Genomic DNA, 17,700 nt, shown 5'->3' with positions numbered 1-17,700 from the left:
ATGGAGACAGGCCAGGTGACAGAGCTGTGCGGAGGAGCCACGCGGAATTACCTTGGCGTCCACAGGCTCCACGAGGAGAAGCGAGTCAAAATCAGAGCCAAACTAGGACCCAGGTCTCCCACTCCAGCGTGCCTTCCCTTTCTTACGTTTTGTGGCCTGCAGTGATGCTTGTATGTCCACCTCTCCGATGCCATGCATTCACACTGTTGTGCTATCATAGGCCACGTCAACAGGCTTCTGAGACCAGAGGAAAAGTTGCCCACAACCAACTGGCAGATTTAAGATTTAAACCATGGGAGACACTGGGCCACTTCTACAATAACTCAGCACAGAGATGAGCACCATTCTACCGCCTGATTATAAGCACTGGTTCCCCAATTTCAAAGATGCTAGAACTGAACTTGGGCAGAGAATAAATGCAGAGCCAGGTACTGTCACCCTCACGAAGCACCCAGATTATAACAGCAACAAAAAATGGCCTTCGGTATCAGAAGTACTTTTAAAAACACAATGCTGTTCCTCTTCTTCAAACTAATTAACGTTCGTAACCAGGACTAAAGTGTCTCTTCTTTTTTTTTTTTTTTTTTTTTTGTGGTACTTGGGCCTCTCACTGTTGTGGCCCCTCCTGTTGCGGAGAACAGGCTCTGGACATGCAGGCTCAGCGGCCACGGCTCACGGGCCCAGCCGCTCCATGGCACATGGGATCCTCCCGGACCGGGGCACGAACCCGTGTCCCCCGCATCGGCAGGCGGACTCCCAACCACTGCGCCACCAGGGAAGCCCTAAAGTGTCTCTTCTGAATGCAATGGAAAAGCAAATCATTCTGGTTGGAAGCAAATAGCTGGATGGTGAGAGACTGTCAAAAAACACATTTAGTGTTTTCTGACAGTCTCCAGATAATAAACACAGCTTCCAGTTAAGCCACCCTCAGATATCTGGTACCTAATACCTAGTGGTTTAAAAGCAACTGGTAAGATGGGCAGAGTCTAAGGGTTTTTAAAGGATGAAATCTCCCTTTTTCTATATCCCTCTTTTTAAAGGGAATAAATCACATGCACTTAGAGAAGCGCAGCATTCTCACACCACAGAGATTCTAGAGATGAACGAACCACGGCCCAGAGAAGTGTGGGGACTTGCCCAAGGTCAAGCTCAGAGTGAGGCCCAGGACCTTGACCACCAGCCCAGGTCATCTCCCACGGTCAGAGCTGCCCTTCCACGGGAAGACTGTTCTTATTTAAGGTTCCCAAACCCGTGCACAGCAAAGAGAAGTTCCTGAAAATCTATGGAACCCACTTTCATTTTGAGGCACAAATTGAACAAACGTTTTGCATCAGGGATTATCTTGATTAAACTACGTGAGCACCGTTGATCTACCTCAGTCTTGCTAAAGTTCATTAGGCTGTCCATTTACTTATATAAATTCCTGTTGGCTCAAATATCTTAAAAAGTAAAACACATGTAACTCGCATGGTGGAAAACTGTGTTTTTAATCTATATGCACCTGTAAGAATTATAATAATGATAATGTTAATACCATTTATTGAATGCCTACGTGCTCAGCACTGTGATAGGCACTTTACAGAATAACAACAATAAGGATAATTATAAAATAACTATCACTTATTGAATACCTAACATGTCCAGTCATTATGCTATGTGTTTAAGTACTTTAATTCATTTAATGATCACAGTCATCCTGTTAAGTAGTCATTGCTATTATTTCACATTTTACAGATGAAGAAATTGAGACTTTGAGAAGTGACTGCACTACATTTCACAGAGCAAGAGAAGACTCAGGATTCAAACCCAGGCCCACTGGCTTCCTGAATCCTTTGTCTTTTCCACTATACGACGCTGCATACGCTTTATAGAAAGTATTGCTTCAAGTTCTATTTCCAGCAAGGACATTTATAGATGCAAGGACATTTATAGATCCAAGGACAAACTAAATGATGCTAAGACAACCTGTTCCCTATAAAAGTCTCAGACTTCATGATTTGGAACAAAGTAACTCTGCTACCAAATTCCCTGAAGAAAAATCGAGCTCACAGCTTCGGGGCCATCGGATAAGGCTGAAAGGCTGAAATACGAAGTGGTTCCAAACTACAGTGAAATTTGGGAGCGAAACACAATTTGTCTGTTGCTCCATTTTAAGATATTCATGAGGCAAGGAAGCATTCCCATTTTTAATAATTAAATGGCTAAAATCTGCAACCTGATAAATTTACTGCTCATGAACGAGGCATTCCTAGAAGGGCCTAAGTTCGAATTAGCAGCCCCACAAGCTGTCACGTTACAGCGCAAAACCAAACCAATGAGACAGAAATGTTGCTGTTGCCTAGAGAAGAAATTTTCCCCACCACTTGTTCTCTTGTAGAGAAAGCCTGAGTCAAAATTCAGAAATCATCTAGGACTTTGCCTGCAAACGAGCTGGAAGAGAATGAAGAGAAGAAAAGAATAATGCAACATTTTCCCTCACGAGAAGCATTGTTTTAAAAGGGTGTGATTTTGCCTTAAAGGTTAGACTTTACAATCATTTAATATTTTACTTGTCTTGAGAAACCCGCACAGAAAGGCAGGGAAGGGAAACAGATTAATAAAAGCATGCATTTATGAAGTGGCCCTGTTTGGCTTTCTCAGTCCTGTGATAGCATGCAATGTACGTGACACCTATGAGTAGAGTTATGTTAAGTTGGGGGCTCCTGTCTCTGTGTTATTGGCAAATTACCTCCAGTGGCTGCCTTCACCAGGGGCATGTCCATCTCTTTCGTATAAGGAAGAGTCCTACTGACTGCTCCACCCCCATGGTGCCAAACCCCAGCAGGGGCTGAGGGGCCACTGCCCTGAGTCCTCAAGTGGTTCGGGACAGACCCAAGACCTGGGACTGGCAGGCAAGTGGTTCGTAAAGTGTCGTGTTGGGCCTGGACCAGCAGCGTTGATATTACCTGGCACCCTGCTAGAAATGCAAATGAATCAGAAACTCTGGGGCTGGGACTCAGCCATCTGGGCCTTAACAAACCCCCCAGGTGATTCAGATGCCCATGCCTTGCAGGGGTGGATGGAGTCAGGGATGGGAAGAGGAGGCGGGCTGGCAGGAAGTCGGGACCTCCATGTGTTCTCTTTCTCAAGACCCGCAAATGTTACAGACAGGCCTGCACGCAAACTGGTGACGATTAAGCCAGACAACGGACGTCATGCACCTCCGGGACTCCAGAGGTACTTGTAGAATGAGTGTGCCCAGAGATCTGCTTTGGCCCCTACTGGATCCTCACAATGAACCTGCACCAACATCCCTGTGCAGATGAGGGAACCGGGACTCAGGTGACCTGTCCAAGGTCACGCGACCAGGCACTGAACCCGGGTCTGTTTGATCCCAGAGCTGGTGCTCCTTCCCTACATGCGGCCATTTAGTCTTGGCTTGAACACTTCCAGCTACGTGGAACTCACTACTCACTACTACTACGAGTCAACCATTATCATTTCAGGCAAAGTAAGGTGGTGGTGATTTTCTTTTTCCTTCCTTTACTTGAGCTTAAATCTCTCTGCAAATTGCAGCCATGTTTCCTTGTTCTGCCCATTGGGGCCTGCAGAGAGTTTATACCCTCTTCACATAACCACCTTTCAAGCTAAAAATGGTAATGCCATCCCCTGGGCTCTTTTAGTCTCTTTCACTCTCTCCTCCCGGCAGAAGGTGTCCAGAACTACTTCCTAATCAGGCTTCTGAGGACAGATCCCAGTCTCGATCCCTTACGGCACCTAAAGAAGTCATGATGTGCAGAAATACGACCTATCTGAGGCCTTGGCTGGTAGATCTGCACAAACAGACAAACATTCCCATCACTGGCAACCTCCTGTCATGTGTAGAGTCCAAGAATCCCAAGCCTGTGGAATGTCCCATTGTTTCTGAGTCTTGGTTTCCTTGCCTGTAAAATGGGGTAATGACTCGTACCCTGCCTACTTTGCATGCACCACTGGCTCTGAAACGACTCTGTGAGCTGCAGAGCACTGGACAGGTGTGGAGGTGACAATGGCAATGATAACCAGTAGAAGGGGAGGCTGACTGGGGAAGCCCCGTGAAGCAGGTGCTGCAGAGAGGTCCTCCCTGCCTGCCCTCCCCCGAGCTTACTTCCTCCATCACCCTTCCCGCCAGGGCATGGGGCCAAGTGCTCGCGAAGGACACCAAGGCACATGCATGGCTCCAAAAGCCGGAAAGTAAATTAAGATGGCATGATGATTTGCAAAAGATGCCTTAAAGACAGGATGTTTCTGTGCCCAGCAACTGAGCCAGCAGGCAGGGCGGAGCTCTGTGAGCTGGATGCCGGGAACGGAGTTAAAGAAGGTCAGAAAGACCGGCAGAGTCAGGATCTGAACCCAGACCTCCTGCCCCGGCTCACCCCACTTCACCACAGCTGCCATTGAAATCACCTGACAGACAACTGTCGGGTGTGCCCATGTGGACGTGCCAGTCTACTCAGGGAACAGCTATCCCCATAACGGCCCCACCCCCTCGTAAGGCCCCAGTCCACTTACCCAGCTACCTAGCAGACAGTATACCTGGAGGTCTCATGACCCTGCATCACGTCCCCCCAAAGCTGCTACGTCCCCAGGGCTCCCTGGCACCCCCCAGTTGCTAAACCAGCCCCTTTCTTGACCCCTCCTTCACCCTCACCTCTCATATCCAACACATCCCCAAGTCCTATCCACCCATCCTCCTAAATGCCTCTTTTTTTTTTTTTTGGCTGCATTGGGTCTTCGTTGCTGCACGCGGGCTTTCTCTAGTTGTGGCGAGCGGGGCTACTCTTTGTTGAGGTGCGCGGGCTTCTCATTGCAGTGGCTTCTCTTGTTGCAGAGCACGGGCTCTAGGTGCGCAGGCTCAGTAGTTGTGGCTCGCAGGATCTAGAGCGCAGGTTCAGTAGTTGTGGTGCATGGGTTTAGTTGCTCCGCGGCATGTGGGATCTTCCCGGACCAGGGCTCAAACCCGTGTCCCCTGCATTGGCAGGCGGACTCTTAACCACTGTGCCACCAGGGAAGTCCCTAAATGCCTCTCAAATACAACATTTCTCTCCACCTACCACTGCCACCTAATCCACACAGCCACCATCTCTCTCACACCTCTTAGCTGCCTCCGCATCCTCCCTGGCAGTTTGGTTTTCACGCTGCAGCCAAAGTGATCTTTTGAAAACATAAATCTCATCATGTCACCCTGCTATTTAAAACTTTTCCATGGTTGGGATTAACAGATGCACACTACCATATATAAAACAGATAACAACAAGGATTTACTGTATAGCACAGGGAACTATATTCAGTATCTTTGTAATAAACTATAATGGAAAAGAATCCAAAAAAAGGATATAGATATATACGTATACGTACGTATAACCGAATCACTTCGCTGTACCACTGAAACTAACACAATATTGTAAATCAACTACACGTCAATAAAAAAAAAAAGTTGTCCATTGCTTTTAGGATGAAAAGCAAAATGCCTGGACTAAGCCATTAGATCCTGCAGCCCCTGGCCCTGTCTCCTGACACCCTCCCTGCTTACGCACTATAATCTTGCCACCTGGGACTTCTTTGTTTTACCTGTAAATTTGTGGTACACCACGCATACAGGAGAGTGTATAAAACAGGTGCATACATTTAAAGAATAATTCTCATACTTGTGCCTCCACCACCTGGGTTAACAGAACACAGCCAGGATCTCAACCGCCCACCTGTGCCCCTCGCCGCACCCTCTCTCCAGCCCCGTCCGGAAGTAAACATCTTAAACTCTCTGATCGTTCTTCCTTGCTTTTGTAGGGTTACGTCTCTATAAAACAAAGTTTAGTTTTGCCTGTCGTGAGTTGGAACCATACTGTAGATATTCTTTCATGATTTGCTTCTTTTCCTCAACTTGAATATCAATGCACAGAGGTACATTATTCACGCATTTCCCATTGACATAGAGTCTTCCCGTGAGTGAATACCCAGGATTAGTGCATTTTTCTGTTGGTGGACAGTTAGATTGTCTCCAGCTTGTAGCTTGTATGAACAACCCGGCTGGAGTTCTTTCTGTGCTTTGAGAGCCCCGGGCTCCTCTGTCTTGCCTTCAGGCCCTCAAGGGACTCATTTTCTCTGCTGAGGCCTCTCTCACTGCCTCCGTCCTGCTCACCTTGCTGAGCTGGTGCTCCCACGGCACCCTGCACCCCACAGAGATGTACGGTCATCCCTGACCCAGCCCAGGACCCACACATAACAAGCCCATCCGCGCGTGTGTACACGAGTTCATTCATGCATGTGTTAGCAGCTTCTGGTGCCGCAGAGGCCTGGACAGTCTGGAGGAAGAAAGAGAGCCTCTCCAATCAAACGAAGGCTCCACGGCGACAGGAAGTGCACACACTGAGCAGCCAGCTCCCCGCGGATTCTCACGCTGTGACGTGAGCACCTAGCGGAGGATGAGCTTGGGGGCGGATCCTACCACTCTGAACCTTCCAATTCCACCTTCTTCCCCCCTCACATTAGCCTCTGTGATGAAAGTTGCAAAGGGCTCTTCTGCTGCTTAAAAAGTAAAGGGAAAAAATGGAAATTGAATAAAAAGGAAAGGAAAGAAAGCAGCTGGAGAATATTGCCCACCATTTGGTGCGATAACCAGGGGCTTTCAAGTGATTACTAAAACCAGCTTTGATTTTGAGCTTTCATTTCTTTTAATCTAGCAGATAATTAGAGGGAGATCAAATGCATCCTGACACTATGGAGAACAGTATGGAGGTTCCTTAAAAAACTAAAAATAGAACTACCATATGACCCTGCAATCCCGCTACTGGGCATATACCCTGAGAAAACCATAATTCAAAGAAAGTCATGCACCACAGTGTTCATTGCAGCTCTACTTGCAATAGCCAGGACATGGAAGCAACCTAAGTGTCCATCGACAGATGAATGGGTAAAGAAGATGTGGCACATATATACAATGGAATATTACTCAGCCATAAAAAGAAGCGAAATTGAGTTATTTGTAGTGAGGCGGATGGACGTAGAGACTGTCATACAGAGTGAAGTAAGTTAGAAAGAGAAAAACAAATACCGTATGCTAACACATATATATGGAATCCAAAAAAAAAAGGTTCTGAAGAACCTAGGGGCAGGACAGGAATAGAGACGCAGACGTAGAGAATGGACTTGAGGACACGGGGAGGGGGAAGAGTAAGCTGGAACGAAGTGAGAGAGTGGCATGGACATATATACACTACCAAATGTAAAATAGATAGCTAGTGGGAAGCAGCTGCATAGCACAGGGAGATCAGCTCAGTGTTTTGTGTCCACCTAGAGGCGTGGGAGGGAGACACAAGAGGGCGGGGATGTGGGGATATATGTATACATATAGCTGATTCACTTTGCTTTACAGCAGAAACTAACACAACATTGTAAAGCAATTATACTCCAATAAAGATGTTAAAAAAAAAAATCCATCCTGGCAGGCAAAGATCAACCTGTCGCTGTTGGAGATCAATTCCCACTTACTTTACCACCTCCTCCTTCACACATTTTTTTCCTTAAAACAAAACAAACAAATAAAAAAACCTCCCCAGGTTACATATATTGTTTGACCTGTTTAAATACTACATTCATATTGGACATTTCCCACGACAGATACTCCCTTAGGAATAAGCAGCATTTTCTCTCCTTCCAAATTAAGAACATCTCATTGCTTTGCAGATTTAAAAACATCCAACTGCAAACTCCCTTTTATGGATGAAGAAGCCAAAGTACAGAGAGGGGCGGAAACTCTGTACCACTTACAGCTGTAAGTGGCAGCACCAGGATTCACCCCAAAGCATTCGACTCCAGGGCCTCTACGCTCACCGTTCTGCTGTCCCTCCTGTGCATTAAAAACACATGTGCATCTCCAGTCCTGCTTCCTCATGGGCTCTCTCTAGCCTAAGACAGACTTCTAAATAGCACACAGAGCTTTAAGCACAAGATGCTGGAAATCAACTAAACATTCACCAATACGGAAGCAGAGTCCCAGCCACTGATGAAAATGATGTTTACAGAACTGTTAATAAGAAGGGGAAATTACTGTCGCATAAAATGGAGAAAAATAAAAACAGCATACAAAAATTATACAGATCGTATGGCCTCAACTACAAAACAATATAGACAGCAGAAAACGATACCATTTTTATGAACTAAAAAGTTAATAATGATTACCTCTGGGTGCTTGAATTTGAGAGAGATTTTTATTTCATGCTACACAGTTTTCAGTATTTTCCATTTTTTTTCTACAATGAGCACATATCACTTTTATAATAAGAAAAAATTTAATAAGAAGCATGTAGCAGAGAAGCAGGATCTGTCCTCTCCAGCCCCAAGCGCCATTTTGGAAGCATGATTGGCGGTCCTCCCCCACCCTGCCTAACCCCCTGGCCCGGCTTCCTGCCTCCATCCTTCCTCCCCCAGGCTTATTTCTATTTTCCTCACTGAACCAAGCCCAAGCAAATGATGGCTCCACCTCCTTCAGGAAGGCTGCCTTGACCACTCCAGGCCAGCCACTAGTTGAATCATAGGAAACTGCCACTCTTGTAAGTCAAATTTAAAAAAAGATCGAATATCAGTAATTTCCTACGATTCCACCTCATCCTTGGCTCAGCCTGCCTTCTTCTGAACTTCTAGCATGTTCCCAGTCTGGGACTCACGATTGCATACGAATAATTTTCTGTCTGGTTCTGTTCTGTCTTGCGGCACGTGTAGACCTTGCTTTAAGCTGGTGTTCTCTGCACACTGGCTTACATTTTATTCATTACAGTTTTGAAGATTACTGAATATGAATTGGCCACCTAGCTGGCCACAGAGCCCTCACAGGAGATGATCAATCACTCATAAGCACCCACTCGTGTTCAGTGATTGAAGCTAAAGGGATGAGTCCCTGCCTTAAAGTTTAGGCAAAGGCATGAACCCAACCCGATGAGGATAATGCCTTGTGTGTGCACGTCTCCTTAGTGCGCTAAATACCTTCTCATCCACTCTCTCAAGGCAAGAGCTAGACACACCTGGCTTTAAATCCCAGTCTGTTGCTTATAACTGGTGTGGTCTTGGGCCTGTCACTCAACCTCTCCAGGCCTCAGTATCCTCCTCTTAAAACAGAAGTAGTGATAGCACCTAGAGCATATGGCTGTTATGAGGACAAAATGGGGATAAAGGTAAACACCACTGTGCCGTACACAGTAAGTGCTCAACAAACAGTCCCTTGTGAAAGAGGCAGAGCAGCTACTATCATTCCCTTTTCTTCTCTTGTTTTGTTTGTTTGAGGTTGTTTGCTTTTGTTTGTTTTTTTTCCAATGAGGAAACTGGGCTCAGGGAAGTATACCGACTTATCTGAGGCCCAGTAGAACTGGTATCAAAACCTTGATCCTAAGCCCAGACCGCAATGCCTCCTTCCAAAAAGCTAACAACGCCTCATTTAAAAGCACATGAACAGTTAAGGCTCACTGGAGCAACTCATGAGGAAATTTCCAAGCACATTTGCTCTCCCATCACTACCTGGAATAACTCTGGAAGGGCCCACGCAGAATTCCGCTCTGCCGTTTCCCCAAAATGCCGACTGACTGGCCATATGCTCACCTCAGTTCCCATCTGCTCTGCACCCTGGTGAGAGGGCGAACCGGCCTGCCTACCGGCGGAGGGGCCCTGCTTCAGCGTAATGGTCCCTGAAACGACACTCTCACGTCAGCTCAGGAAATCCGCCTTCCCCATGAGTCTAAGAAATGGTTCCTGCTCAACAAACTGCATGCAGAAGAGGCTTTTACTGGTTACTTCTGACTTAACGCTTAAACGTTTTCGAACGGAAGAGAGCTGTCTGGTTTTGTTTCATGCACATAAAATAACGCGTGTGCCATTAGCCACTTCCTGTCTGTTCTTACGTGAAAATGCACACATTTTTCTAGTTTGCTGACTGGCATCTGAAATGTGGAGCCCTCGCGGGCACGGCGGGTACGATGTATCCCGCAGCCGCGACACCCCAAGCCCGGGCAGACCGCTTTAGCTCCACGGAGCCTCTAATGATAATAGCGCTGTTGGGTTCTTAACTTTTGGAAAATATGATGAAATTTCTGACCTTCTCTCCAGGAAAAATACACATAGACGTAAGATTTTGTGTCATTTCAGGGATCACAGACAGCCCGAAGGCCTTCATGTTTTCAACTCAGGTTGAAGACAAGCTTTGATTTACTCTAGGCCACCCACCGCTGGCCTCTGGGTCTTCATCTATGTCCCCATTGGCACCTTCTCTCCAATAATCTACTTCATGCACCTGTCTCACCAGCTGACTCATCTCCTCACGTTTCCCCAACAGAGCCCCGTGCCTTTGTGTCCTCCACCAGGGGAATCCTTCCATCCATTTGCCTGTTCCGAATATTACTCATCCTTTAAACCTCAGGCCCAGTGCCACTCCTCCTTGTCAGTTTTTTGGGTTTTTTTTTTTTTTAACTCTTCTTATCAGGGAATAATCTTTCCCTTGTTACTTTGTCTTTACGTCCAGGGCATCTTGTACTTTCTACCCCGTAGATATTATGTGTGGGTCTTGCCTCCATTACTGGCCTGTGAGCTAATTCACTTCTGTAGTCTTCTCCCTGGCACACAGTAAGTGCTTAATAAATGCTCTAAATAATCAGTATCTGTAATGCTGGCATGGTGTAAAATGAAACCCAAATGAATATGCAAATATTCATCTCTCTGTGACCCAGACTCCTTCCTGATTTATGTGAAATCTTCAGAGGTGCCTGGGGTCAGGGTGTGTTCATCTGTAGCGTTTTGCCACAAAGAAATCATGAGGGGTCAACAAAGCCCCAGAATTTCAACAAAATGTCAGCTGTGCACACGTGGATGGGCCATTCCATCCACGGGGTGGTCGGATGATTCTCCTGAAAGAATGCCTGTTTCCAGAAGAATACTCCAGAAAGTAAGAAAGATAATGTTCTACATTCACAGAGGCATGTTTAGTCTCGATAGTTTAGGAACCCCTCTTCTCTATCGTTGAGGGTATTTCAGTAGGACATAACTGCCAATTTAAGGGGCAGAGATCTGGGCTTGGAGACCTCTAATTAATGTGTTTTTGATATTCTTCCTCAGGACAGGACAGAGTTACATTCCTTGGTCAAACTATAAGCCCCCAGCAGTGAAACCGAACCACTGGGAGATTTCTTGATCTCTGTTCTCTTAGAATGTTTTGCCTTTATCCTAGATTCTATGTAGAATCCACCTAATTTGAGGATTCACCTAATGTACTGGTTCTGAACATGGCACAAGATCCAAGGGATACACTTGGAGTCAAGGTCAGAGTGAAGCCTGAGCTCCCAGTGAAGCCTTCAGAGGACAAATGTCTCTGAATTAGGGCCAAAGCTGTCCCAGCAGGCTGACTCCATCCTTCACATAAACCTGGTTGTCATGGCGGTAGGAGGGAAGGGAAACTGGGAGAGGACCATGGACCGGTGCTGTGGGAAAAGGGGCTTCTGTGCTTTACATAAGTCATGTTCCAAGTGTACACTTTTGAATAAGAGGCAAGCAGTCTAGCCCCCAGCTCCCAGGCACTGCGGGGCATCAAGAACATCCTCTCAGATTACTCCAAGCCTGTCCCTGGCTTTATTTATATTACTCCGGGTCCTAAAGGGTTATGATTCCTGAGAAAGGAAGGTGGTTACCAGAAACATCTACAGGAAGAGGAGCAAAATACTAGTAAAATGGCTCCCCCGGGGGTAAACCGACCTTCCAAAAACTAATCAATTGATGGAATAATCACCTCATTTTTAAAATAACTGAGGAATGCAATTTATTCACTTCTGCTTCTGATAGAAGTGTTTACAAAGAAAGGCTTGGGCTCCCCAAATACCTTGAGAATAGAGGAAATTTTCCGTTGATTTCCCTGATTTCCTCCTTCAGCAAATGACCCACCTTCTTCATTTTAGTTTTGTCTTGTACGATTCAGACAGACAGAATCATTACGTACACAACTCAAATAGGCTCCTTCAGGAGCTGGTGACTTATGTTTCACCATCAGCGTAACTTTAAAGCAGCCTGATGGACCACATGGTGACCCCAAGAATTAGCATTTGTCTAATCCTCTCAGATGTCCTGAGGGTCTCTCATATGTGTCATTTCACATGATGCCCGTGACAGTCCAGCCAAGGAGATCCCTTGATCCCCATTTCAAAGATGAGATCAGAGAATAAAGCGACTTGGCCAAGCTCATAGTGCAATGATCAGAGATGAAGGACTTCAACCCAGACCTGGCTGATGCCAAGTCCAGTGCCTTGTCAGGACACACGCTTCTCCTCTGCCCGGGATGCTTGGGAGGGACGTTCTTGAACCAGAGAGCTGACTGGCATGATGGTTTCTAAGGTCCCTTCCCATTCTAACAGTCTGTGCTTCTATCAATAAAATGAGGGGGTTGGATTAAACCAGAGGTTTTAGAAACTTCTTGTAGCAGAAAAGATCCCTTCCTCTCAAAGGAAATCTCTAGAATGCCGAGACATAACATAGGTCATCCCAGCTCCCCTCTGGTTGAAAAAGAAATGACTTCCACCCAAATGTCCATCAGGTGACAAATGGATAATAAAATGTGGTATGTCCATAGAATGGAATATTAGTTGGCCATTAAAAAGGAACAAAATATTGATACATGCTACCCCATGGGTGAACCTCAAAAACATGGTAAGTGAAAGAAGACAGACACAAAAAACTCCATTTACATGAAGAATCCAGGATATGGAAATCCAGAGACAGAAAGTAGGCTGGTGGAGGCGGGGATGGGGAATGATTGCTTAATGGATACAGGGCTTCCTTCTGGGGTAACAAAACGTTTTGGAGCTAGAAAGCGGTGATGGTTGCACAACATTATGAATGTACTAGATGCCACTTTTATATGGCTCATTTTATATTGTGTGAATTTCACCTCCATATGTGTGTGTGGAGATAGATGACGGTTCTAGAATCCTCCCCTTTTAGCCTCCCCCTTCCCCTGTCCCTGCAGTGCCTCCAAAGAACCCTAGTATGTAAATCAATAGAGTCACCAGATATTACAAAAAGTCATCAGAGTTCAAAACAGCTCTCATATGACAGCTATTTTATTCCTTCAGGGGCCAAGTGTATTTTCTCTTAACCCAACAAATAAATTTGCCTGGGCCGGTGACATCATGCTACTTGGAAACAAAACTTTCCACTGGCAGCCAGCTCCACTGTCAAGTCTAGTCCACAGTGATCTAACAGCTTTGGTTTTAGGATATGTCATCGGTTTTAAACTCGAAAGTCTGCTTTAAGTATACCAGAAAAGATCCTGGCAACCAAGCATTACCTTTTGTTTGTTCAGATTCTAGTAGATAATTTTATTGTTAGCAGTAAACCAAGCGTTATTAAGTCCCTACTATATAGTAAAAGTCTTTCACGTTGTTTCATTTAAATGTCATTATTTCCATTTTATAGAAAAGGATACTGGGGCTCAGAATACCTCTGTACGTCCGCAAGGTCAGGATTTGAATCTCAGTCTCTTCAGCTCAAGAGAAAGTTCTATCAACTATGGCAAGATGGGTCTCAGCAGGGTTGCAAGTTCCTCTCACCATGGAAGGCATGAGGACTGCTTTCAGTCCCACCAAAGAACTGACCCCAGCCTACCTGCCCTTCCGGGGTGTGTGAAGATGCATGACACACGGACACACGTGTCTGGTGCCCTTCCAAGGCCCCCCTCTGCACCTTCCCCGAGCAGTTTAGAGATATGAGGAGTTCAGGACATCTATCGACCTTTTTTCTTTAGTCTGTGCAGGAAAAGTGAAAGCCCACTTCAACAGTCTTGCTGACAAAGCGTACTCAGGAAAGAACTGATGAAGGACACATCAGACCCTCTTTTGCTAAGGAGTTGAAGGGGAAGGCTAGGATACCATTTGTTTATAACTGTTTACGTTGGATCCTATTCAAACACAAGAAACTCCAGCTTCTAAAGTTAACTGCCAGCCTAGAAGTCCATGTGACATCACTTCCTGCAGTTGGAGTGACCTGGACCCAGACTGGAACACACAATTCAGCACTACAACACTGTGCACTATCTGTGGGCACAAATATGGTACTTTTCCAAGTTATACTGAAACATTTCTACATAAAAGAGTTGAGAATAATTTCAGCCTTTTTGTATGGTAAAGCTATTAAAATGATAATAATAATTCTTTACATAAAAATTCACTTTACAGATTACAAAATTCTTTCATGGACAATCATTGCTGGGTTTTTTTTTTTTTTAAATGGTATAATTAAGGAAAAATATCAGTAAATGACATTTAGCTATTAACATACACCCTCCTATTGTAGGTAAGGAAAGGATGAGGTGGAAGCGTTTTTCTATTAAAATTGAAGTCAGGTTCTTGAAGCTCTAACTGTTCCTGATTACCAATAAAAAACAAACAAAGTCGATGCTTTTTAAATTAAAAATGAGGTGCTGCTACTTATGACTTGATAAGTCGTACAATGCCTTGCCCATCCTTCCCAGTGGTCCTGGGTCCATTTAAATTGCTTTTAAATTTTAGATCTGCAGCTCATGTGGATCATACCGAATGCCAGGTGTTGGTGAAGAAAAACAACTAGAACCAGATAAAGAAAGTTAATCACGTGTTGAGGCCATCTAATGTGAAAAGTACAGTGGTACCCTTACCTCTCTTCCTGGTTTTGGTGGCAGAGGTTAAGAAAGCTCAGGCCACACAATGGCCTTCGAACTTGTTCCCACCAAAGGAATCAGAAGGCTCATGTGTCAAGGTCATCTTTAAAAGTATGCCCCTGGGCCACACTGGCGTGGAAAGCCACCAGAATCTCCCCGCAGTGCAATACGGTCTCTCAAGACCTAACCTCTACTGGGGAGATCAATGACCATTAGAGAGTAGATTTTTGAGAAATGAGTTATATCACAATGAATCTGACCGAACTGCAATTAGTCCACTGCTTTTCCTTAGGGATGGCTAAAAACAGCAGCTGCATGCGTGTATGCGTAGACCCATTACCCAGCTGCCATGGGCTGCTCTGAGGATTCTGCAGACCTGACATGCCACCACTTTGAAGCCCTAGTCGGTGGAGGCAGGATCGGCCCACGTGAATGACAGGTGAGCGTTCTCAGCGAGTCTCGCTGGCAATGGATCTGTGCCTCACACAGCAAAGAAGGCGCTGGAAGAGAACTGGGCCGAGCAGGCACCATCCAGCCTGACTCAGAATATGCCAAATGCTCCTTCCGAGTGACGTTTCCTGTAGGGCAGTGGCTCTCAACCTTGGCCGCATGATAGAATCACCTAGGGAACCTCAACTATTTCTGTGGCCAGGCCTCCAGCCCAGGCTAATTAAAAGCATCTCTAGATGTGTGGGTGCTTGCACTGGTATTTATGAAAGCTCTCCAGATGGTTCTAATGTGCGGCCAAGGGGAGAAGCGCTACTGCAGGGTGATTCGAACAGTATGTGGGCTTGAGCCCAGCTGGTGAGGGGCTGCAGTAGAGGAACCTGCAAAACACCGCTTGCTTAGGGAAGTCAGCGTTCCTCACGTTCGCGAACCATAGCTGACAAGTGCTTTACTTGTCTGGGAGCGTTTGAGTCAATCTGATATGTCGGGGGTACCAGCAGCGCTGTTGGGATTGCTTGTCTTTGATTTTTCTGCCTAAAAGAGGCACAATGATATTCACTCAACACTTACTTTGTGAAAGCCAGGAATCTGGTAACAAAACAATGCAAACAAAATACCCAAGTGAACTGTCATTCATTTCAGGGGTGATTCCATGGAGGGAGGGGCAGGGCACATACTCCCATCAATATCCCAGTGTAACATCCACTGGGTGGGTAGGATGGAGAAGAATTATAACTGTTGTAAATATTACAGAACTGCCACAAGTTCAATAATTGGTTCTGCAGGTTTTGAAACAAAAAGCTTATACTGCAAGAATGCAAACACCATGAAGAAAATTAAAAGGAAGCGATCCTTACCACGTCCAAGTTACCTGTGGCCCTCTCCTCCGGCATTTTGTACTCTCTCCCTGTGCTTGAGGATTTCACAGAGAAGCACCAGGTGGGCAATGGTGAGTGAGGGGAGATGCTATCACTGGGGGACAGTGGGTTTTTAGAGAAGACTTTCCAGACTCAGATAACCGTCGGCTAGAAATTCATCCACTGAACCCCAAGTGTTGGATTCATGTTGTAGGTCTCCATCACCTGACTTCGAGTCACTATATCTGGCGGCTGATACTCATAGATGAAACTACGATTTATTAGACTGCTTAACGTATAAACCTCACTCCCAATGTTAACATGTTTTAAGAACTTAACTTACCTGCTTAGGACGCAGGAAGCAGAGTTGATAGAAATAAATGATATAAAAAATACTTACTGGCTCTCTCTTTTCTTCTTAAATGGGTCCATGAGACGCAGTGTGTCTCTGATGACGGCCACTTTCACTTCTTCATCGACAAGGCTGGGGACATTCTCAAACACCCCTGGAGAGAGCTTGAAGGGTAAGGATTCCATGTTACAGTGGAGAGAGTGATTCAGCACCAACTGACCACCAGCACAAGCCCCAGTGGTTGTACTGTTAGAATTCTCTAAAGGCTCCCTTCAGTCTACCTGAAAAATGTCAGTTTCCCTTTACAAATCAACAAAATACATGAAGGGGAAAAACAGCGCTATGTGTTTCTCATTATCAAAATGATACGTGCTCGTTGTAGAAAAACTGGAAAGATGGCAGAGAGGAAGAAAATTAAAAGAATCCGTATAGTCCCCACAAAACCCAGTATTAATCGTTGGTGTATTTCTTTCCAGTCTTTTTTATGCATTCTTAAGTGGCGGGGGGAACGGGGGGGAGAAAAAGATAACCACTGTTAAATGTACTATTTATCTTAGTGATTCAAGCATGTCGACATGGCTAAATCATATTTGTAGAATTTCAATTAGTTCATCTCCTGAGGCTAACTAATTAGTTCATGTCAAAACTGATGGAAAGGCTCAGCTGCTTCTACATTTGCAGATCGTAAGAAGTGGAGAATGGCATGCTGGGAAGTTACCATAGGTCGGGTGGAGCTTATATTAATAGATGATGTTCAGAGCTCAACAAAATTGAAATCATGTAGGCCTGAACAGAACTTTGCTGGGCAAATCTGAGAACGTCGAATCTCATTTAGCCAAGGGAGCAACAGGAGAGTGGGAACATTCGGTTGGATGGTAACATATTCAATGAGATACTCAAAATACTCACTTCTTGCTCGTGTTCGATTCTCATGCTGGGGTTTGCATTTACTTCAAGTAGTATAGGCTTCAGATTTTTCATGAGAAGAATGTCAAAGCCTAAAATCTGGGGCAGTATAAACATAATTCAGAATTACTCCCTTTAGCTGCAGTGTCTTTGCAGGAATCGAGTATGGTATTAGGGGAGTCAAGGTGAAAATTAATTCCAACCCCACCCCCAGCCTGGGCCTTGACCCTGGCTTCTCTCGTCCACAGGCCCTCTTCCTCTGGATGTACTTGTCAGGCCAAATGGACAGCAGAAAATTTTATAGGGGCCTTGGTAATGGGATGAGGTCCCATGGTTCACTTCAGCACCATTGGTGTCGTCTGAAGTGCGGTGGTAAGATGATGACCTCTTTCTTCTTTAACAGGTTTTTTATTATGTTAAGGATCAGTAGTAGTCCATCAATTTCTCCCTCTCCTTCTGTT

General features: G+C 45.4%; 1 protein-coding gene across 1 annotated transcript in view; it reads right to left on the bottom strand.

Moving 5' to 3' along the window:
• TTLL11 (tubulin tyrosine ligase like 11) overlaps nt 1-17,700 on the bottom strand; it is a 247,184-nt gene that overhangs the window by 120,626 nt on the left and 108,858 nt on the right. Inside the window, exons 5-6 of the mRNA XM_082656120.1 lie at nt 17,243-17,338; nt 16,382-16,497 (exon numbers count right to left, since the gene is read on the bottom strand). Coding sequence (XP_082512246.1) covers nt 16,382-16,497; nt 17,243-17,338 — 212 coding nt within the window. The remainder of the gene's footprint in view (nt 1-16,381; nt 16,498-17,242; nt 17,339-17,700) is intronic.

The sequence above is a fragment of the Grampus griseus genome, assembly GCF_964374135.1.
Source record: "Grampus griseus genome assembly, chromosome: 6".
NCBI classification, from domain to species: domain Eukaryota; kingdom Metazoa; phylum Chordata; class Mammalia; order Artiodactyla; family Delphinidae; genus Grampus; species Grampus griseus.
The sequence above is the reverse complement of the archived record's forward strand: the minus strand, read 5'-3'. Positions and strand labels throughout refer to the sequence as shown.